This window comes from Mus musculus, chromosome 10 (assembly GCF_000001635.26).
Source record: "Mus musculus strain C57BL/6J chromosome 10, GRCm38.p6 C57BL/6J".
Lineage (NCBI taxonomy): Eukaryota > Metazoa > Chordata > Mammalia > Rodentia > Muridae > Mus > Mus musculus.
The window spans coordinates 110,918,623-110,941,392 of record NC_000076.6 but is presented as its reverse complement, the minus strand read 5'-3'; the positions used below and the strand labels follow the sequence as shown (position 1 = coordinate 110,941,392).

General features: G+C 45.6%; 1 protein-coding gene across 1 annotated transcript; it reads right to left on the bottom strand.

Annotated features, from left to right (window-relative positions):
- Nucleotides 1-1,878: 1,878 nt before the first annotated feature.
- Nucleotides 1,879-21,217, bottom strand: Csrp2 (cysteine and glycine-rich protein 2). The gene is made up of 6 exons (NM_007792.4): nt 21,139-21,217; nt 9,326-9,438; nt 6,077-6,245; nt 3,527-3,656; nt 2,663-2,756; nt 1,879-2,182 (listed from the first exon to the last, which is right to left on the bottom strand). The coding sequence occupies exons 2-6, from the start codon at nt 9,435-9,437 to the stop codon at nt 2,106-2,108; spliced, it is 582 nt and encodes a 193-aa protein (NP_031818.3). The 5' UTR covers nt 9,438; nt 21,139-21,217; the 3' UTR covers nt 1,879-2,105.
- Between the last annotated feature and the right edge of the window lie 1,553 nt (nt 21,218-22,770).

Sequence of the window (22,770 nt, the reverse complement as noted above, 5' to 3'; positions counted from 1 at the left end):
TTCCCTGTTATCAGTCTCGTTTCCTGAGGTCTCAGAGGCTGGGACGATCATTGGGTGGTTTCAGGTTAGACTAACATTCAGTTCGTAATTAACTTCATGGTATGAGATAGAAGGGCTCCAGAACTGTCGATGCTCAGTCCAGAACTGCTCAAGACAATGAACTCCATGTTCATGTGATGCACTCCCGCTCGTCATTAGTCACGTGTCCCTGACCTTGCCAGATTGGTACGGCTTTCCTAGCATATGTCTCGCTCTACTTTGTAGAACTATCTGAAAAAGCAGTACATCTGGGGACAGGGCTTATTAGGAAACCCGCCCTCATCCCACAAAGTGTTTACTGTTAAATACCTTTGACTTTTGAAGTAGGAAATCTGTAGTTGCAAGTAGAATATGCAGTGTTGGTCTAAGTCACACACTCAAGGAGGCCAGCTCTGACCCCCAGGAAGCCCTTGCCTCTGACCTGGATGTGCGCTTTGTCCCCATCTGCTGGAGATGCAGAGCTGCTCTGTTGAGGGCTGGCCATGGATTCACCGGCCCCTGCTTCCCAGGTAGCAGTGATGAGAAATATGCACCCAGACTCCTGCCTTGATGAAGTTTTAAGAGAAGGCACTATTTTAGAGCTTAGTGATTAGCGTTTATAGTATCAAAATGCTTGGATCTATAGATTTACAAGTTTACCAAATTTGGAAATGTCTGTCATTCTTCTGATATTTTTCTGCCCCCCCCCCCCAACCCCTCCCAAGAACTCTCAGGCAGTTCTGGCTCCTCACATGGTAGCAAGGTTTCTAGGACTTCCACTGTTGACTGAATGCTCTTTCTTTTTTGAACGATTCCTAGCATTTCCTGAGTTTTTCCCTGCAGGGTAAGTGTTTACATAACCTCCATCCCTTGTTTCCCCCCCTACATCTTGGCCAGTTCTAGTGGCTTTTGATAGTTCCCACCCTCATTATAGAAATGTACAGTTGATGAGTTTCCCCCTTCTTTTCAGACCTAGTAATTTTTGTTTTTTATTCATGCTAGATACTTTTGTAAACATTTCGAACTTAGTTCCATAATTCAGTTAGGTTAGTTGGAAAAAGTTTATCTGTTTGGTTTTGATTTTAAAATTTGTTAGGCAGGGCTAGAACGTTGCTCAGTTTAGTAATAACGGTCTGTGTGAAGTGCAGCAGCCAAGACTCCAGCAGTGCTTTATTTAGGGTCCTGCCTCTGGGGAGTGGGGACCTTGCTACCCCCACGTGAGTAGCAGAGGTTGACATCAGGTGTTTCACTGGATCACCTTACTTTGGAGACAGGGTCTCTGAACCGGAGCTCAGCAGGGCACTGGGGACCCAAAAGTCACCAAGCCACCTCTCCAGCCAGAGTCTCATACCCAGGTGTTACTAATGTAGATCATTTCCATCTACCCTCTAGGGAGCTGTCCTGACAAAGAGTCACCACCAGCAGGCTCAAATGGGGCAGAAGGGAAAGAGATGCTGAGTGCTAACTGCTGGCTCCAAGGAGCTTGGCAATCATGAGTCAGTCGAAGCATCTTGACAGCTAAAGAGATCTGTGCATTTGTGTGTGCGTGTGGAAGCCTGGAAAACTGCCAGTGAGCGCACCTTCAACAAAGAGTGTTTTGTTATATATATATATATATATATATATATATATATATATATATATGTATATATATATATATATATGAATGAAAATCTCAAAAGTAAAAATGTCGTTTTCAGCTCTCAGAGTGCAAATGTTAGCCTACTGCATAAAGGAATTGATTGTCTTTTTAAGAACGTCTTTTTTTTTTTTTTAATCAGGAGACTGGTTTTCACTGGAGGAAGGAACCAGATAACTTCTCATCATCTAAAAATCACAACAGCTCCTCTGAAAGGTTAATTAAGAGGTGGTACCCAAATCAAGCCAAAATTTTATTTCAAATGTAAAAGAATGCTCTTAGACGCTAGTGAGTGGGCGGGAGAGTGCAGCGCTGTCGGTCCAGCCCCCACAGGCAGCTCGGTGATGCCCAGTGCCAAGTGCTGGCTGTTTCACAGTAGTGAGCGCCATAAACGCCATCTGCAGTTTGGTAATGGAGATTCTCTGTCGTGCTTACTGGGTTCACACCATTACTGAGCATGAACAAGGGCCCCTGCCCCTTGACCATAGCCAAATCCCTTGGGCCCAAAGTTCTTTGCGTAGCACCCTACAAAGGAAAGGGAGAGTTAATCAGAGGTCACTAACAAATGGCCATGAATTTAAAAGCCAACTGGAGGCTCTGCCAGAGGTCAGTTTAAGATATAAAATGGGCTCTGCTATGAGCATCCTTGTTTGAAGCGAGTCCAGGAATTCCCACGGCATCCAAGTTAGGATTGTGATGAGCTGCAGGCGTGAAATCCAGCTGCCTTCTGTGTGTCACCCTCACGTAGTCATATGCTTGGCTTAAAGCAGGAAGTCAGAGGTTGGGGAGGCCGTGCTGAGCGTGGCGCTCAGCCTTGTGAATGTGCTACATAGGCAAGCGTTTTACCATTCGGCCAGATCCCCAGCCGTGTGGGACTTAACACACACAGTAGGAATGGAAGAATGTAATCACTGTCCTAAGATGTCGGTCTCATTTTCAAAAGGTAACAGTGCACGATGTCTCCCTTTCTGGTGACACTAACAGACAGCAGAACCGAGTTTTTACCTTTACAGTAGATTTCGCCTTCTTTCTCAGTCAGAGTTGTAGACTCCAGACTCTTCCCACACTTGGCACACCGGAAACAGTTTTTGTGCCAGGGCTGGAAGAGACAGCTGAGTTAGGACATTGAGAGGCTTGTTTCCTTTGGTATGATCTAGATGCAGCAAGTGGCTGGGAAAACCAGCGCACAAGCAGCCTCCTCAGGCTACGGTTTGGCTCAGCTAGAAAGCTGGCCCTCTTTGCTGTCCATATCCTTCCTAGCCACCAGTAAAGGGCTGTTTGCCTGGGAGCAGGCTCTGGCCTTGCCACAGACCCAGTCTGCTCCTTCAAAGTTGCCAACCTTCCTCGCTCAAAATTGAGCAGCTCGAAGGAAATAAGTGGTAATTTTTCCAAGTCCACGGATCTAGCCATCATCTGGTGTCTTAGCCCTGATTATCCTGCAAAACCTGTCCACAGCAGATTGTTCGCAGTTCGGCATTGTCAGGGAAAACACGTTCCTTTAAACATGACAGTTAAGCATGGCTTTCACTCCCAGAAATCAATGATTCCAATGGAAATTCTGCTGGAAATGCTTAATCTTAAACCAGAACACACTGCGTAAGTGGGAAATGGAAGTGTGTGTGTGTGTGTGTCTATGTATGCTTGTGTATGTATGTGTGTGTGTGTCTATGTATGCTTGTGTATGTATGTGTGTGTAAGTGTGTGTGTGTCTATGTATGCTTGTGTATGTATGTGTGTGTGTGTGTGTGTGTGTCTATGTATGCTTGTGTATGTATGTGTGTGTTTATTACAGTTACCAGTTAGAGACAGACAGCACCCTGTGTGTGTGTGAGTGTGTGCTGCAGTTACCACTTAGAGACAGCGCCCTACCTTCCCAGCTCCAATGATCTTCTCCGCAGCATACACGGAATCCCCACACCTGGAACACTTCTCAGCTCCTCCATATTTCTGGGCAAATTTAGAAGTGTTTGGATTTGTCGTAGGCCTGTGAGGTTGAGCACTGGAGGAACGGAGAAAAAAATGAGGCAGTGTTTCTCCAAATGTTCCTCCTGAGCTAACAGGAGCTTCGGAGCTCTACTGCTGCCCAGGGGCAGTGTCAGAAGTTGCCAAAAATAAACACACCAAGTGCTCATGGATGGTCTAACTTTACCTGTGTCTGGATTCATCAGGACTAGAAAAAGGCAAGCCAAACCTGAAACTGAAGTATCTTTCCCTCTGAGTGTGAACAGACTGTATTATGTCCCTAGCTTCCCTATGCAGTTATCCCTCCCCCATAGACATAGCAATATAACTCGATCATAGCTTTGTGTATCACCAGAGACTGCAAAGTCAAATGTAAGCAATTCTGGCATTAAAAACTACCCGCAAACACATCGGCTGACTCTAAGTCGTTCACAACTAGGGAAGGAAGGCGTGTTTTCCAGATTATTTGCTGACTGCATCTTTAGCAGGTAAAGTGTGACTCAACTGTTTCCTTTATGGGAAATACTTTTGGAAATGTGCCTGTTACTCTGCCTGACAGTGTCCCATGGCAGGATGGTATTTCTATCACTGTTTGCCTGTTACTCTGCTGTCCTGCCTGACAGTGTCCCGTGGCAGGATGGTATTTCTATCACTGTTTACCTGTTACTCTGCTGTCCTGCCTGACAGTGTCCCGTGGCAGGATGGTATTTCTATCACTGTTTACGACGGGTTACGAGGGTGAATCATAGTTAACAGGATTGATTTCCCTCATTCATAAGCAGTCACACTAGAATATGCAAAACACCCTCTTGGCTGAGGGCATTGCAGAACCTGAAGTCAACAGGTCGCTGCGTGACAACTCCACACTATATAATACCTGTTAAAATAGTCATATAAGTAAAGTCAAAATCTTAATATAGAAATGCTGATTTTGTTTTTCGTTAAATCATTTTTCAAGACTTCGCTGTCCCTTCACCTCTCTTCACTCTGTGTTTGAGTCACACGGGAGTTTTCTCCATGAACTGCTGGCTAGTTTGCTGTCTTGGAGTCGTGTGTGTGTGTGTGTGTGTGTGTGTGTGTGTGTGTGTGTGTGTGGCTGATTCAAAGCATGAATTTACAGCGTGTTTCTTCAGTTGTTCGAACACTGGTGTATGTTCAAATCATTTCCAACCCAAACTTATGATCTTTGAAAACTTACAAACCTGACATCTAACACTTAGAAGATTAGAGTCCCAAGAAGAAAATTCCCAGTGTGTCATTAAGAACTTTACAGAGATCGCAACCCCTCTGGTCTTTTAACAACTTCACAGGTTATGATACTTCATGTTATAGGTTTTAAAATGGGGGCCCAGATGTTAAATATCTTGCTGATGGGATAAATTACTCGCCTCAGTGCTACCTCTCGAGGAGCCCCTTGTGAGCTCTTTAATCTGTGTGTTAAAAGGCAGGCCATGGTTTTGAGTCCTAAAGAAGACCTCTGGGAGGAGGAATTCCTTAGACCTGATCGCAGAGGAAGACCAGACCAGGGCCCGGCTGGAAGGGACAGACAGGGTTACCACTGCACATAGGGCGTGCACACAGAGCTTGCTTATTGCTGGGAAAGGTGGGGACAGGGCAGAAAGAGCATCCGTGATTTCCCAGTTCTGGCTACAAACACAGCCTTTGGGGGTCTTGTGAATTTAGTTTTCATTGATGGGAAGATTTAGAGGTAATGTATATTGTGAAACATTTGGAATCCCTTTGGAATCAGGGATACACTTAAAAGAGAATATAAGAAGTACAGTACATTTCAACAGTGTCCACCAGGGGTAGGTTGGCTGTTTCTGGACCATACAGGGAGAGCCTGTTTCAAAACCAGGGACGAAAGCAGGAAGGAAATAGAGGACGTTCCAAGTGACCTTCCTGAGCATGGAAATGAACGCAGCATTAGGTGACCTGAACGGAGGACACTCTGGTTATCAGAGTGACACACCTTTGGTTATCAGAACTCAAGACTGGCTTCGCATTTGTCCCTCAAATCATCAGAAGCAGGAAATGGTTTTAATTTCTAAGTTGAAGGATCGTAATTTCCTGAGGAAAGAGTGACTAAGGACTTTCCGTGGACAGCTTAATTGCATATGAGAAGCATCTCAGAATTCAGACACTCATTTCAAGATATTTGATCTCCAGAGTGCTATGGGATATTAATGTAAGTCACGTTCCTTGAGATTTATGTTTTCCTGATATCAGTTAAAATGCTATATAACCAGGGCTAGAAGTCCCTGCATTCATTACTAAGATTTTTAGATACAAAACTGTCAATATTATGACGTTACAGAACGTCGTAGTAATCATATGAGTATTTAGTAGAGGTCACATTTTATTTTGCTTGCTTAGTTTAAACTAAATATGCAGGCTCCTGGTGCCTGAGCGACAGGAGCTGTTCTACCCGCTTTTAAGAGAGTAACATTCTCTCACCTCTCTGGCTTGATGCCCAGTCTCTCACCGCGGTCCATGTTGAGCGTGCCAGCGCCCTGGCCATAACCATAGCCTTTTGGTCCATACTTCTTTCCGTAGCAGGATTTGCAGTAGATCTCTTCATCATGAATCGCCACTGTTGTGCTGTCTAAATTTTTCCTGCAAACCACTAAGCCCCAGGGTAGATAGATTTTAAACATCATTAAAATATGAATATATATATATATATATATATATATATATATATATATATATATATATATAGCTTTAACTTAAAACAGAGGTGCCTCCAAATGACAAAGGCTATCTCGGTCCCACAGTTTATCCTGAGGTTTCCCAAAAGCCGTGAGCCAGCCAGCATCTGTCTGCACAGCCTACTCCCCCTGAAGACTCAGTAGCTTTTCTCTGGGGTATGGATGGTAGCCGCTTCACAAGAATGTCAAAATTTCAAGATCAGAGATTCAAACTTTGCTATATAGAACCTGCCTATTGACAGGAGAGCGGGAAATTTTAGAAGTGCCACCTATTAAAAGGGTGAATTAATGCCTGCAAACCCTCCCTCTCGGCTTTTAACACTCATCCTTTCTACTATCTTGTCACACCAAAAATTGCTACATCCTAACCTGATAAGAACCAAAGAGCGGTGCCCGAGTGCCTGGAAGTTGTTTCTGCTGCCCGCTCTCCCCTAAGAGCATCCTCTGGAAAAAATAATAATAAATAATAATAATAGTAAAAATAAATCCAAAATTCTAGTTTTCATCCCTAGTCTAGAATGAAAAGAAGAAAAGCCATCTTTCTGTCTCCCCACCAGCTTTCCCAGCAGTGATAAGTAGGTCTGAAACTCATCAAGTGGTTTGGGCCAGCATTTGCATTGCCTGTCTCAAAGGAGGCTGCATTCTTTCTTGATGGATCCCTTACCACAAGACATTTCTACAGACCCCACTTCATAAAACTGCCGAATGTCATCATGCTCTATCCAGACATTATTTCACTTTCTAAAACTTCAAATTGGCTTGAGAGGGACAAAAAAAAAAAAAAAAAAAAAAAAAAAAAAAAAAAGAAAAGAAAACATTGTGAGGGAACTCACTGGTGGCACATTGGGGCGGCTGGAGAGCACGTATGCCCCCTGAAAAAGAGGGAGCGGAGGTAGACAAAAGAAGAGCTGGCTGGCTGATTTTAAAGTTAAATGTTGGACTTCTACTATCTTAGATGAAAGTATTTTCTGGAAGAATAAATGGCAGCTACTTCAGGTTCAATACTAAAATGCAGTTAAAGATAATAACTGCCTATCCTTAAGGCCAGATGGCCTTAACACAGCATAAACATATACAAAATTTGTTCTCAAAAAAACGTGTGTTAGGGCTGAGGATACAGTTCACTGATAGAACACTTGCCTAGCAAGTACAAGGCCCTAGGTTCAAACCCTAGACGGCAAAAAAAAAAAAAAAAAAAAAAAAAAAAAAAAAAAAAACAACAACAACAACAACAAAAAAAAAAAAACAACAACAACAAAAAAAAAGTCTCCCATCTATGTTACCACAACAGGACTAAAACCACAGCTTGCTGGTGGCCATCTCGCTTCCCTCCGTAGCTCTTCTAGCCTCTCCCAAGAGTCCTCAGGGTCTGTGTGTGACCCTGAGTTACCTTGTTCGGGCTTCAGACAACAGGGAAAGAGGAAAGCTGACAGTGAACAGCCTGACAGTAAATAGACACTGGCTTTGTTATGGCACAGCCATTGGGGCTTATCCCAGAAGAAAACGAGAACCATTTCTAAAGTATTTGCATTTCAGATTTCCAACATTTTGCTTAGTCACATGCCTGTTGAAATCCAGATTTTACTTAAAAAAAAAAAATCACAGAGAAAAAGTTCACTACGTTGGAAAAGAAATAGTTTTGCCAAATCTGAGGGGCAGTGGCCATTATGAAGTTACAAAAAAAAATATGCATGTGTAATAATTTGACTTTTCATAACCATGGCTTTCTGTTAGATTTTACTGTCTGTGAACCACACATACTGTACATAAACACAGACAGCTTGAATGCTGGCAGCCATGGAAACAAGACAAGCCACATTTGAAAGTTTCATTCCTAAAGTGTAATTCTTTTTTTTTTTTCAAGAAAGAGTTTCTCTGTGTAGCCCTGGCTGTCCTGGAACTCACTTTGTAGACCAGGCTGGCCTCGAACTCAGAAATCTGCAACTCCCCCTCCGCGCCCCCCCCCCATGCTGGGATTAAAGGCGTGTGCCACCACACACTGGCCCAGCAAATTTATGTTTAAAATATAGCTGTTTACAGTACTTTTCACTGTATAATCTAGAAATAAGGCACATTTCTGCATGCATGGATCCTTCATTAGAGAAACTTCTATCATTTGACTCCTGGTGAGTTTCTCAGGCCATGAGGCTACACGGCTTTTGAAATGACTTAAATGTCTTCTGAAGGGGTTTTTTCCTCTTCTTGTTTCTCTCATGGGTGTTTATTCTTCAGAACACACAGATAAGTGTTTTATGTCCTACTTCCACATAATAAACAATGATAATCCCAGTGTGCCTGTAGGGACCTAGGTATGCTATATTCTTCTGCCAAATTGAGAATTCCAATTGCTGTGATCAACTAACAAGCAATACCGTAGAACAGAGATTCTCAACCTGTGGGTCGCAACCCCATGACCCATATCAGATATTCTGTATCAGATATTTGCATTACGATTCATAACAGTGTATGTAGTGAATCATGACTGTATGGCTGAGGGTCACCACAACACAAGGAACCGTATTATAGGATCGCAGCATTTAGAAAGTTGAGACCCCCGGCTATAGAAGGTCAAATTTGAAGGTTCTGTAGAAACCAAGCTTGTATACTCTGAACTTCAGTTGTTGGTGTTCAGAAGGGAGCCCAGCAAGAAAGAGAAAAGTGGCAAAGATCAACTTATTAACCGAATCAAGCCAAACACACAGGGTGTGCCAGAAACTTTCAGTAGGTGCCAGATTGTCCCGAGGACACAGACAGAGGTGACAAAGGCTAAGGCCAACTGGCCAGAACTGAGGGCTAGGTGGTCTTCCCTCTGGCTCAGTCCTCAGCGTCTTAAGATCAATGACATAAAAACCGCCCATTGGGCTAGAGAGATGACTCAGCGGTTAAAACAAAAAACAAACAAACAAAAAACCCCGTCACTCTAAACCATTTCTCTTAGCTAGCATTGTTATTTTTCTTCCAGAGGTGAACTGAAGGGGGAGGGGACCATACTCACTGCACAGGAAGCAGCAGCGATGGAAGCTCCGCCCATCGCACTGCACCTCTTCCGCGTGGTACACGGTTCTCCCGCAGGCCCCGCACTTATTTCCACCGCCCCAGACAGGCATTCTGCGGAACAAAGGATGCATTAGGATGCTTGTTTTACGAGTTCCCTCCGGGCTGCTTCAGCCCACGAGACAGTGCGTACTAGCAGATCCTGCTTCTTCGTGAACCACCCAAACCACATCTTTCAGAGGCCCGCGTTCCTCCAAAATAGCTCCATCTCCACTCCCAAATTATAGCTCTCATTAGGAAACTGACTCAGACAGCCTCTTTTCTAGAAGACAAAGGGATCTTTGCATCCAGTGGAAGAGACAGGTCACCAGAGTACAATGCAAAGTAAGCCCCTAGAACCCACAGGAATAATATGGGAGTGGAGAGACAGACACAGTCTTCTCCCACACCCAGCTCTTAATGAGCCTTTTACAAACTCAGCGGGAAAGCTTGCATTATAGTTCTCTGCTGTATGTTTAATTCAGTGCAAAGACATTGAGTTCTTAGCATTTAATGTACATAAGCAAGGAACATATTTGTATGTACAGAGTCCAATTACAGCTCACGTAGCTTTCTGTGGCTAGCACAACTGCCCTGGAACCCCCCACGGTCACCACAACAAACATGTCCAGATGGCTGCCAAGTAAGTTGCTGTGCGCTTCACTAACCCCCAAAGCCCCTAGTCCCGCCAACAGTTGGTGTTCCCACTCAGCCAGGTTTGTCAGGCCTACAGAAAACGCTATCAAGTCCCCTTCTCTGCAGTGACTGTCATGGTATGTGGGGACAGTCTCCAAACATGGTCTGATGTGATGTGAAATCCCAGACTATCTATGATGTAGGGGCAACATTCGCTAATTCCCCTTAACAAACCGGCCTCCCGGGACAGCTTAACTGGCTGATTTCGGAATGTCAGCGTTCTCAACTGCCTGAGCAAGCCAGCCGGCTAAGAAGGGACCTTGTTTCTGTGGTCTACTCCCTTTCCCCCTAACACCGATTTTTGGGCTTCCCTTCTGTGAGGGGTATTTGCAGCCTTTGCCTGCTAAGTTTCTGGATGTGGCCCTTGCCTCTTTAAAAAAATGGCTGGTTGTAAAAGTTGGCATTTCCTTTATAAATATAAACCTGATTAGAACACACGTTAGTTCTGGTAAGCAGAGGAAAAGCTTCCATCTTTGCCCTTAAAAGGGCGTGATTTCCCATACAACCATTAAAATGGGTGCAGACCTCTATTAGGTTTCCTGATGAGACCTTTATTAAATATTTAAACAATTAGTACAAGGTGCTTTGTCCCTCTTCTGGTTACCCCCCACCCCCAGATTTTTATCTAGCATATCGTGGAGGAAACATCGCTCTTAGCTCACAGAGCTCTTAGCTCACAGAGGTTTGAAATGACCAGTTCAAGCCAAAATTCAGGCAAGTGTTTAGAAACTTAAATTTGAGTGTCTGTCATTAGTGTTCACCAAAACTCATGCTAGGGATTTAATTTCTGCATGTGGCAGCATTAGGGGGTGGGGGGAGCCTAGTGGTAGTATCTGGCTCCTGGGGATTCCACAATTACACATACAGAGGGGGGAAATTAATTCTCACAATAGAGACCTGTTAGAAGGCACCTCCCCATCCTCGCTGTATAAACACACCAATTTACCCTTCCAATTTTACTACCACACAGGGGACAGCAGAACTATTAGCCAAAGCAAACTCTTTTATAATGTAACCCAGCTTCAGGTATGTTATAGCAAAAGCAAATACATCAAAGATTTAATGCTATGCCACAGTGACCATGAGTGTGCGTAGTCATCCTCTGTTTCAGGGAAACCTACTCCTGGTACCCAGTAACATGTCAGCAAAGGGCAGGAGACAGAGGCGGACCAGACAGATCCAGCGCTGTACGGTGCAGGCTTATGGACAGAAGCATGGTTTTTGTCAATAGCAAGAAAGGATGAGCCCCACAACCCCTGAGGCAGGAGGAAGGGGCTGACATGCTGAGCTAGACAGACAAGGGCTCTGGCCAACCAGAATAGATCTGGAGTTTCCCAAAAGCCCTGATACCTGCTAATAAACAATCCAGACATCTAGTGTCTTGTTTATGCGGTAGGAGTCTGGGCTCATGCCAGGGCTCTTGGTGAGCAAACCAGGTCATATCAGCAGGATCCCTGCATTGAACGTCATCACACACAGCTTGAAAGCACTGATTTTCTAGGCACTGACTCTGCTGGTCCTAGCCTGTTTTGTGCTGCTGTAACAGATTCAGGCTGGATGGTATGTGAAGAACAAAAATGGGATTTCTCGGAGTAAAGTTCAAGCCCAAGGCGCTGGTAGGCTTGGTGTCTGGCGAGGGACCCTGGCCCCTGCTTCTAAGCTTGTGTGTTCAACACAGAGACACAAGGCAGAAGAGCAAGAAAGGAAACCCACTTCCACGAGACTTTTTATAGTGACATTAATCCATTTATTAATTTAACTTGCTGCACCCTGTCTCCCAGGGGGCTGGGTTTCCACAGGCATGCTGGACCAAAGCAACCACTCTCGCACCATGGCAACCCTCAACCAGGTATGAACACAAGACCTCCTGCCAGTCCAGCTCCTTGAAAGGTAACCCCAGAGCTGTGCTTTAGAGCAGGGGGAATACAGAGTAGCTCTGGCTACTGTAAACAGAGACCCGAGGCCCCATGGTGCCAGACCTAGGAAGAGTCTTGCAGTCCCTGATTTGGCTATACTCAACTTCTCCCGAACCCCTTAGTTATATGAGCCACTGAACTTGATTTTTAAATCTCATGTGAGACCAGGGCCTGTTCCTTGAAATAAACACTAATAACACGCAAAGGTCTTCTACACAAAGGCCTGACTGATAGCACTAGCTAGCACCAAGTCCTGGGTATCGATGTGCAGAAAGAAACGACTTCTGCCTAAACAGGGATGAAAGGGTCTACAAGTGCTCTTAGGCTTGCCACGAAGCCACCCAGCCTTCTCTGTTCATGTTGTGTCTATCTTTTATGCCCGTCTGAGGAAACAGGTGCGTCATTGTTTAAACTCTGATTGAAACTTAAGCCTGACTATAAACCCAAGACACAGGGTAGTACTAGCTCCAACAGCCTGCACTGAAGCCTGCACTGGCTTCAATTTGCAGTACGATTAGTGACTGCTGCCGACTGCCCTGGCCGCTAAGGTGCCCTACCAGTGTTCTGCAGTGTTCATGGATGGAAAAGGTATCCCCTGGAGGGTCCCTCATGAGACCTAAGGAGACCAGAGGTCATATAAGGCCAGGATTATAGGTAATCAGTTGGCTATTGAGGCACTACTGTTATCAAGGTGTGTCCCATCATATTAAGCACAGGCAATTTAATATCATCCTGATAGTCATTTTTTCTTTTCTTTTCTTTTCTTTTTTTTTTGATCCTGCTGTCTGTCTTTGGAGCAATCCCAATGAGGAAACAGAACTCCATCAAGACCAAGGTCAGATCAACTTGTCCTTGAATGGCACTCAGACATACTTAACTGACCATTTATGTTGTTCTGTCCAGTAAAAAGCAGTCTGTTTCGTTACTCAGTTTGTTTAAGGAGTTACTATGTCCCCTTCCTTTATGTGGTAGCAGTTACCATAGATTCACTTAGAAGTCCGCTCTTGCGCAGGTGTGCACGCCACTGCAGCCGAGTGAGAGCGTGCCTGTTTTCAGGAGATACCTGGGCCTTCTGGGGCATCCTGCTTACTATGTTCTTAGCTTTTCTGCTTCTACTACGTCTCTGTTTTCTCTCACTTGCTACCAGTCCGTGTGGCTTGTATCTAGACATTAAGGTCCCGTCCATCTTAAGGGCATTTGTAAGGATTTTTGAAGAACCTCTTCTTTGCTATAGGAAAAACCAAACCAAACCAAACCAAACCAGACCAAACACCCTGTGTAAGCCTCAGTCAGATTTATGTTCTCTGTTTCTGGACAGCTGATGGGTAGTTATAGTCAATTGCTATGTGTTTTGTACATAACCATTCCATAATGGAAAGAAAAGCAGAGAGACAGGCTGGTTTGGGCTCCCCCAACCCCCGCCAATGTTTTGCTTGTCTTATAAACCTGGAAGGGCAGCTCCTGCTACCGAGTGCTGTAAAGATAAAATCCTACATCTGTAAGAAAACCCAGGAACAACCTTCAAACAGCATAGCTGCCGAGCCACGGGGTTTAACAACCAAAAGCTTAGCTGATGAGTCACTCTGAAGTACCTTTCCTGGCCACTGAAAGGTACAACAACGGTCCCACTCACAGCGCTGACTGTCTGAAGAAATGAAGTTCAACTTCACACATTTAGTCTGACTCCCCATGGACGGGACCTGGATTTGGCAGGAGAACACATGATAAGCCTTCCACTTCTGTCACTCTTGGCATGGCTGTGCATATTTTTAAGAAATGCAAGGCTTCATTTTTCCTCTGAGTCTTTGGCGCTGATCCTCTAGGACAGCTGCCATTAATCAGAGCAGACGAATCTGCACTGCGAAGTCTGTGTGTGCCCTGTGCCTTTCCCGAGCCCATGCGCTCGCTTACACAAGGTTGAGAGCACAGATAAATCCCCACTTTCCACACAGCGTAGGCCAAACACGGGCTTTTTCTGCTTTTAGTCTTGTTCTTGGGTTTTCAATAGAACTTCCAGAACTAGAATTTACCCTTTGCACTGGACTAAACTGCTTGGTTTACAAGTCAATACATAAGTGAAACCCTTCTTTCCTCGATTCCTGCTTCTCAGACGATAACACCAACCCAAACCCAAGAGACCCACCCTTCTGAGCTGTGACTGGAGGCTAAATCTGACTCACCTGCTGTGAAGTTCTTACCCATTAGGGAACCAACAAGACCTGCAAAGTGCCCACAAGGGGTCAAGCCATTCATTCATTCTCTCTCTCAGATCTATTTTTATTTTATGTATTTGGGCAGTTAGTTTGTCTGCACATGTCTATGTATTGGGTACAGTGCCTGTAGAGGCCAGAAGAGGTCAACAGACTTGTGGAACTGGTATTTCAGCTGGTTTTGAGCCATCATGTGGGTCCTGGAAACTAAACCCCAGCCCTCTGCAAGATTAGCAATGAGCCATCTCTCCAGTTCCATAGACCAAGCCGTTCTTATACAGCTGGCTCTGTATTTGGCACCTTTGCATTTAAGTGTACACGGCCCCATTTAGTTGTGTAAGTCACCTGATCTGATACGAAGAGTTTGGGTGTCTCTGTGAATAAATCCAGATTTTAAATGGAAATGCTTCCAGCTTCAACACACATCAAAGCCCCCCTTGTTACCCTAGAAACTTGTCTATTGTCTACTCTCTCAAAAGGGAAAATTTTTATAAACCAGCTTCATCTGAGCCACATTTGGGGGCGAGTGGCTTGTTAAAGGATACAAATGAGTTGTACTGTCCCTAATACAATGGCTCTTGGCAAAGCTTGTATTTCAAAGCTGTGGTTAACCAGAAACTAGGCTGCCGCTCCTGCTAATCTGAGGAGTTTTTTTTCTTCTGTTGCCCCAGTCTAATTTTCTCAGCTAGTAAACACAGCGGTGCCAAGGAGGGATCCTTCAGGTCTTGGTAACCTGGTAGCCATTACAGCATCCTTCTAAGAAAGCCAGATCTTCACCCTGGCCCTGAGTAAGCATGTAACAACACAGTGTAACACGATGTGTGTAACATAGTGTCTGCCATTCCCCTGATGAGGACAGGGATAGCAGTGCCTTCTCTACAGAGCTCCCAGAATTTGCTAGGAGGTGCTTGGACAGCAGACACTCAGAGGACAGTGTCTCTCCAGGTTTTACAATATTCAGCTTCTGTACACACAGAACTGAGTTACTGAGAACTGAACCCCAGGCCTTGCACAGGCGAGGCAAGTGCTCTACCACCGTGACAGCCCCCAGCCTAATTTTTACTTTTAAAAATGTTGAGACACCAAGATGTCATCGATGTTGCTTCTGTTAGCCACGAACTGCGATCCCCCTGACAGCCAGCCTTGCAAGTATCTGGGGTTACAGGCCTATGCCCCCAGGCCCAGAGGAATGTGTAAATGTCATTATAAATACTCCACTCTCTCCTTATCCTCCTAGCTCTGGCCTTTGATGGCATCTGACCTCATTCCCTCCCCTATCCAGGGACAACTTCTAAATTCATTTCTGTCCGTAGGTTCCTCCGGGGGAGAGGTGAATGATAGGCGCTCTGTAATTGTTGTTTATGAAGAACTCCAAATAAACATAATTCGACACATATCCTGGGGGCTGAAGGTGAACTTCAATGAGCACCTGTGTCACACAGAGGGGACCAATGATCTGGACTTCAACCACAGCACCAAATAAGGCATACCATGCACTGGCTTGGGAGCTGAAGATAAGCAGCTAGGGGGTAGAGAGACACCGCAGTAAGGGAAGAGTTTGCTGCACAGCATTGAGGAAGGCCCTGAGTTCAGATTGCCAGCGTCCACCTAAGACTGATGGTATACACTGTATTCCCAGAACTAGGGGTGGCAGCAAACAAGAGCGTATCAAGGGTTCTCTAGCCAACCAGTCCAGATAAAACCAAAACCAACCAACCAAAAAGCACTGAGCTCCATGCCTGGTGAGACCTTGTCTAGAAAAGTATAAAAGGGACAGCTTAAAGATACTTTCAACCATGGGCAAACACACCCTCCCACAGGTACACACAGAGACACACACATACAGACACACACACAGACACACACACAGAGACACACACACACAGACACGGAGTTACAAGGAAGACTCTTTCATAGGGATTTGTTCTTTGATGATAAAGATATATAAGCAGGCTGAGTGACTCCATGGCTAAAAGCAGTTGCTCCTCTTCCAGAGGACCTGGGTTCAGTTCCTAGCACCAAACGGCAGCTCACAACCTTCTGTAACTACACTTCCAGTGAGCTACATCATCGCCTGGACTCCTCAGGAACCAAGCACACCTGTGGTATACATATATACATACATACATACATACATACATACATGCATGCATGCATGCACACATACATACATGCATGCATGCATACATACATACATACATACATGCATAATACATACATGCATACATACATGCATGCATACATACATACATACATGCAAGCAAAACATCCAAACACAGAAAGTGATTTTTGAAAATATGCAAACAGGGCTGCAACAGCACAGTCTGCCAAGTGCCTGGAAGCACAAACTCATGAGGGCCTGACTTCACATCCCCAGTATGGACACAAAAATTGGCCATAGCAGCGTGTATGTGCAGTCTGAACACTGAGGAAATAGATCTCTTGAGTTCATTTGGCTAGCCATCAGAGCTGAATCCTTAAGCGGCAGGGTTGGGCAATTGTTTATCAAAAATAAATAAATAGCCTGGCAGTGGTGGCCCACCGGCACTTGGGAGGCAGAGGCAGGTGGATCTCTTGAGTTTAGGGCAGCCTGGTCTACAGAGTGAGTTCCAGGACAGCCATAGCTACAGAGAAACCCTTCCTTGGAAAACCCAAAATAGATAGGTAAACAAAGAAACAAACAATAAACAAATGAAATTAAAGTAAGCAGGGCTCAAGGAAGACACCCACCATTGACATTCTGGCCTCTACCTGCATATGCGCACACCCATATAAAAGTGTTTACATTGCACACACATACACACACACACACACACACACACAAACACACAATGTAAACAACTTCAGCATGGTTTTAATTTTACTGACATGGCTTTCTCTTGCATACCCATGACAATGCATCCCTTGAGAAGCCTAAGCTCAGCGCCAGTTGTACACTAAAGATCACTGTAACAATGCCTGCCAAGAACAGTGAAGTACACACTACCTCGAAACTACTGACACTCCGGGTCCAACACAATGAATATGGACATTAAAATCTGAAGTACTTAGGTCTAAACACCAGTTCCCACCCCTGAGGCCATAACCTCTGAGCTGCGACACCTTGAACTGTGATATGAGATGGCAAGTCTAAGTACCCGGGGAAAGTGTCAGCCACTCCACTAAGGCCACCTTTTCTTTAGGGACACCTCCTGGTCTGGATATGGTACCAAGTTCAACCGTGCAAGCCCGCTGAGGTCACTGGCCTCCGAAGTAGCAAACCGGACTCATGTTGAAGCTCTCCCTAAAACTCCCTGGATTTCTTTTTTGTTTTGTTTTTTTTCTCACAAGGACTTTTAAAGTTTGAGCATTCAGATCACCGAGAGTTCTCCATCTCTGAGTCCCCATACTCCAAGCACAGGAATGGACTCCTGCCCACCCGGGGCTCCTCCATGCAGTGTGGCCGGTGCCCCCAAACTGTGATGTTTCAACAAGAAGCTCTTCCTAGTTCTCTCTGCTCACCGAAGTCTAATGTCACCATGGAAAGAAACCTCCCCTCGACTGAGTGACCCTGGCCTCTTCGCGTTAGCTAATGTGCATGCCGTCACCACAATGCCTTCAACGGGAGGACAGCAAAATTCTTGACATGGATGTGGGTGGTACCTGCCCGGTCACACTCTGTAATTAAACGCGGATATGCTGTAAGTTTGGTAATCTCTGGACCCAACCCATCCCAGAGCAATCAGCAATCTGTGAATGTGACCAGATACTTCAGAACTATTCACACAATTCAACATCCTCACCTTCTGCACATGGAGAACCTGGATTTAGATGCCAAGATTCCTGCGTATTTGGCAAATGATAAAGATAACATTTTATCTGCCAGTTTTCTTATTTTAAAAATGAAAGTGATGCTGATTTATATCATAAAGCTGTTCTGAGATTAAACAATATATGCAAACCACCCTTACAATAGTGTCTGTTACATAGCAGGTAGTCACAATGACAAATACTCCTGTAATATTTACCATATTCATTTACATTGTTTATTGATATAGTCTTCACAACTAAATGGTAAGTAGGCATTGCCATGATTCTCATTTTTTATGGCTGGAAAACCTGGTAAATATTAACTATGAAAACAAGAGACTTAGAACACCAATAGAGCTCACTGGCAGCCACAGAGATAGCAGTACTGTCACCTGTGGCTATGCCAAAGATTCGTAGCATTTGCTATACTAGATTCGATTCTCTCTCCATTCCTTTTGTGAAGCCACCAGGAAACCGTTCCTACAGTTAACTGTCAAGGCCCTTCGCCTTGCTGTATCCAAATCTGTCTGAACTTTTATTACTAGGCAAAAGCAATTAGTACTGTTGGCACAAGGAGCTCGTGAAAATGCAAGGACCTGGCTAAGTCTCTGCAAATGATTCACACACAGTACACTATGGCTCTCCCTCTACAGCCTACAACAATAAAATCTAACAGCCAGAAGCCGCGCCTTGCTTTCCCTAGAATGCAGAATGAGAAGCAGTCCTCTAGATCTTGATTTTCAATGCAAGAAATTCAACTCCTTCAAATCTCAGTCACACGTGCTGTCTCTTATATATTTAAAAACGTTTTGGACCAGGCACAGGTCTGTAATCCCAGCTTAGTTGGGAGACTCTGACAGGATGGTCTAAAGTTCAAGGCCAGCCTAGGAAACTGCAAAATTTTGTCTCAAAATGAAAAAAATTAAAAGGGTGGATTGTGGCTCCCTTCAGAGTCCTTGCTTAGTATTCACGAGGTCCTAGGTTCAAGCCCAGTACTATAAACAACACACAACAAGAAGCCACAGGTTTGGAGAAGAGGCCTGGGACATACAAACAGGATTCCTTCCCTAGGTGTTACCCAACCGACAGGACCCAGGAGCTGGCAAGCAAATTCCAGTCCAGGCAGTGATGGAGTCCTGAGGAAACCTCGGGAGGTCTGAGGATGGAGGGAAGGGCTGGGGGATGTTCAAGTGGAAGTCCCCTCTCTCTGGAGAGACTCCCACCAAGAACCATTTCACTCCAAGTTTCAGAAAGCGCAGGAAGTTATCTAAAACCACAAGCAACCCACCACATACATATCCCTAAGGTTGTACCTTGTACTTAGGCATTCCTTACACACACACCCTACCCAGACACACCCTTTCCCTCTCCCCCACCACCCCAGCAAGGATGCTATTAGACCTATTTCACAAGGCTGAGACCAGAGAGTGTTAACGTGTTAGGGGCACCAAACCAAGGGGTACTGACTTGGGAGTGACACTCTAGACTTGATTTCTGCCCTCCCATGTTACACCTCCTCTCCCTTAGAGGGTCCCCTATGTCCATCTCATTCATCCCTCTCATTTGTAACAGAAGGAAAATGGAAACCAAAGGCTTGAGCTCTCAAAGCTATGTATTGACAGAGTTATGCCTGGACCTAGTATCCTGTCCCCCTACTTGATACCAACATTTATGCTATCTTTTAATAAAGATACAATTTCCCTCAAGTCCAAGACTGTGCAACTTCACCAGGATGGCCCTCCAATCAGTACTGATTTTAGCATGCTCTTGAGCATATTCCATATCAGCCAAAAATTTTCAAACAAGATTGGGAGGAATCTGTTAACAATTTATGGTGTTAAAAAAAAAAAAAAAAAACACCACGTTGGCTGAAATCTGTTAATAAATATCTACTGCTCCCCACAACGGGGCCTTGTCTGTTCCCGCCTTCTTTATTCAGTTAACAAGCACCGAGGTGTGCTCCAACATATTCAAGATAACTAAGCAAACAGTGTTCCAGAGACTCATGGGATGTATACGTCTATGGCAACCTGGCTATAAAAAGTGGGGTCAAACAGCCTTGAGGAGTAATGAAGGAATTATCAGTAACAATTACAAGGCAATGGCAGAGAATAGGGTCCCAAATGTCACTTGTATGCAGTGTTGAGATTGTATGAGTCTCTCTTTTGAAATCTACCGTTTAAATCTTTCTTGAAGAATCTGGGTACAAGAATCACTTCCTTTTTGGATTCTTTGGTTTTATGTAAGTAGAGATTAAGCACGCATTGAAAAAGTCAATAATTTAACTATTTTCGCTGCCCAAGTTAAAAAATTACTACACCCAGCCCCCCCCCCGCCCCGAACTGAAAAGCATTTAATAAAGTAAAAATGTATGCGACTCAAACAAAACAGGTCAAACCAAATATTTACTCAAAAAGTAATCAGGTAAACAAATAAAGTTCAAAGTCCTGGCTTCCAAGGGGGCAGAAGTTTCAAGAGCTCTCCCCTCACCTCACCCCTTACCTCACGGATGCCTATAACTATTATCTAGCTCTGAACCCATACTGTGACTTTTAGGACCTGTTGCAGAATTTCAGAACCAAGCAATGCTGTATCCTTGTTTGTACTTTAAAGGTAGAAAGCACCAGGAAAAGCTAGGAATGTTCAACTAGAATTTCACTATGGTTCCTTCTGTGCCGGGTGGGCAGAGACCACCGAACAAAGGCGATGGCCAGGAGCTCCGTTTCGCCACAGGAGAACTGGAGCTCAGAGGGTATGGAGACGCCCACCACCCCAGAGTACCCACCCAATTCCCGAGAAGGTCGTCAGGGCTGGGCAGACACACCCTTGGGGCACTGGAGCCCCGAAGCCTCTAACCCCTCCTACCCGAAGGGGAGAATCAGCCCTGGGAGGGAGCCTGGGGCTACAAAAAGAGGCATTGGCGGCCACGAGAAACTCCCAGCTCGCCTCTCTCCCAGAGAACAGGATGGAAAATTAAAGGTCACAGGGGATGATTTACCTGCCCCAAGGACATGAGGTCCCAGGGCAGGGATGGTCTGGGGGCGACAGCAGGTGTGCTAGTGGACCCCGCATTGGGGCAGAAGTGAGAGGACGGGTGGAAGCATAGTCAGGAGCAGGGGTGGAGATGACAGGGACCGCGGGGCTGCAGGCTTCCTAGGACTCACCCGAGTGGGAGGAGGGAGCACGCGGCGGGCGGAGCTAACGAGGTCTGACCGAGGAAAGCCGCGGGCGGATCCGGAGACTGGCGGGAGCGCGTGTGCCCGCTTTTAAAGACTTATGTTGGGCGTGGCCTTGTTCGCCACGCCCATCATCGGTCATGCCCCTCGGGGTGTGCGATGGTCTCCGCCCGGCCCGCTGAGCTGGGCTCCCGCTGCGGGTTTCGAGCTCTGGCCCCGAGACAAAAGACCGGAATCCCGCCTCTTCCTGCGGCTTCCCGCGCGTCCGAGTCTCCCACCGTCTCCGGCTGCTCCTACCCGCCGGTCCCGGGACGTCCGGAGCACTCAGGATCGGCCCGGAGCCAGCGAGATCCGGTGTCGCCCCGTGGGATTCCCGCCACCCTTTACTGCACAAACGCCATATGTTAGCCTCCGGGGTGCAGGACTCCCCGGTGCAGGATAGTCTCTGGTCAGAATCCCGGCTTCTGGAATCCGCAGCTTTCCTGTCGCGAAAGAGCTGCATTCCTCATCTAGACTAAACAAATGACGTTATGAAAACACCTCATTCCCCAAGTGTTTTGCTTTCCCCCACCACTCTTTGCTGAGGGGGGAAGAAACCCACAACCCACGCAGAAACCCTGGCGCCAAAAGGCTTCGGGTTTCAGTTTGCAATTGTTTGCAGTTGTCCGAAAAGTCCAGGGATGTCTCGCCGGCGAAGACAGCAGAAAGGACCTAAAATCTGGGCTTGAGGTGACATATTATTGTTCTAGACAAAAAGCAAAATAATGTCATCTCTATCTGGTTTGTATTCTAGGACATTTGGTGATCCACTTCTCTGTCATCAGTAGTGGGTTGCCCTAAGAATTAGTATTTGAAGAGTGGTGACCTCCACGCCGCAATAGGCAGCGACCAAAACTACTCCCCTCTGTCACAAATCGATCACCCCTTTCATCCAGGCGCAACATCATGCTGTTAATAGCCTAGTTCTTTGGTGGGGGTTAGGATGACTTTAACTGATAGATGCCAGTACCCTCGCGTTGCGACAATAAAAAATTTCCCGCTTACGTTGCCAAAGGCCCTGTTAGGGGGGGTAGGAGGAGGCAGAGTTGAGGAAGGCCCCTCCGGTGACAAAGTACAGGCCTGGTTTATGCCTTTTTATGTCGTATGCTGGGCCCAATCCAAAATAAGCTCGTAATTGCAGCCAGATTCTCTGTCCACCAAGGACTGTTGAAAAACAGTGCAAGTAGTGATTGACATCTCCCCCAGATTGCGGCAGGAGTTTGAAAGCATGGGTGCCTGCTGTGAGCTTTTCTAAATACCAGCAATTCTTACATTCACGATTCCGATCTGTTTGCTTTACCTCCGCAGCTTGCTGCACTTCTTACGGGAGGGGCTTCTGGTTTGTTTTCACTGAAGGAAGCAGGGTAGTTCATGTTCCCTTTTTTTCAGCAAGCGATTGTCCTTTTTCTGCTACTCCTGAGGTCCACTAGAGTTTCTCTGAGGAAGGGGCCTAAGGACTGGACCTGTTGTTTTTCTGTCAAACTATCTGTCCCTACAGTCTAAGGTCAAAACTTATCATGTGTAGCAAAGCTATTTATGGAAGTTGTGGTGGGTTTGAACGAAGACGGCCCCATAGGCTCA

What these genes read in the sequence shown, in the direction of transcription:
- Csrp2 (NM_007792.4), bottom strand. Translation starts at nt 9,437, where the DNA reads ATGCCTGTCTGGGGCGGTGGAAATAAGTGCGGGGCCTGCGGGAGAACC. An exon ending in TCGCTGCTGCTTCCTGTGCA is followed by an intron (nt 6,246 to 9,325) that starts GTGAGTATGGTC and finishes CCTGGGGCTTAG; the next exon opens with TGGTTTGCAGGAAAAATTTA. An exon ending in AGATCATTGGAGCTGGGAAG is followed by an intron (nt 2,757 to 3,526) that starts GTAGGGCGCTGT and finishes TGTCTCTTCCAG; the next exon opens with CCCTGGCACAAAAACTGTTT.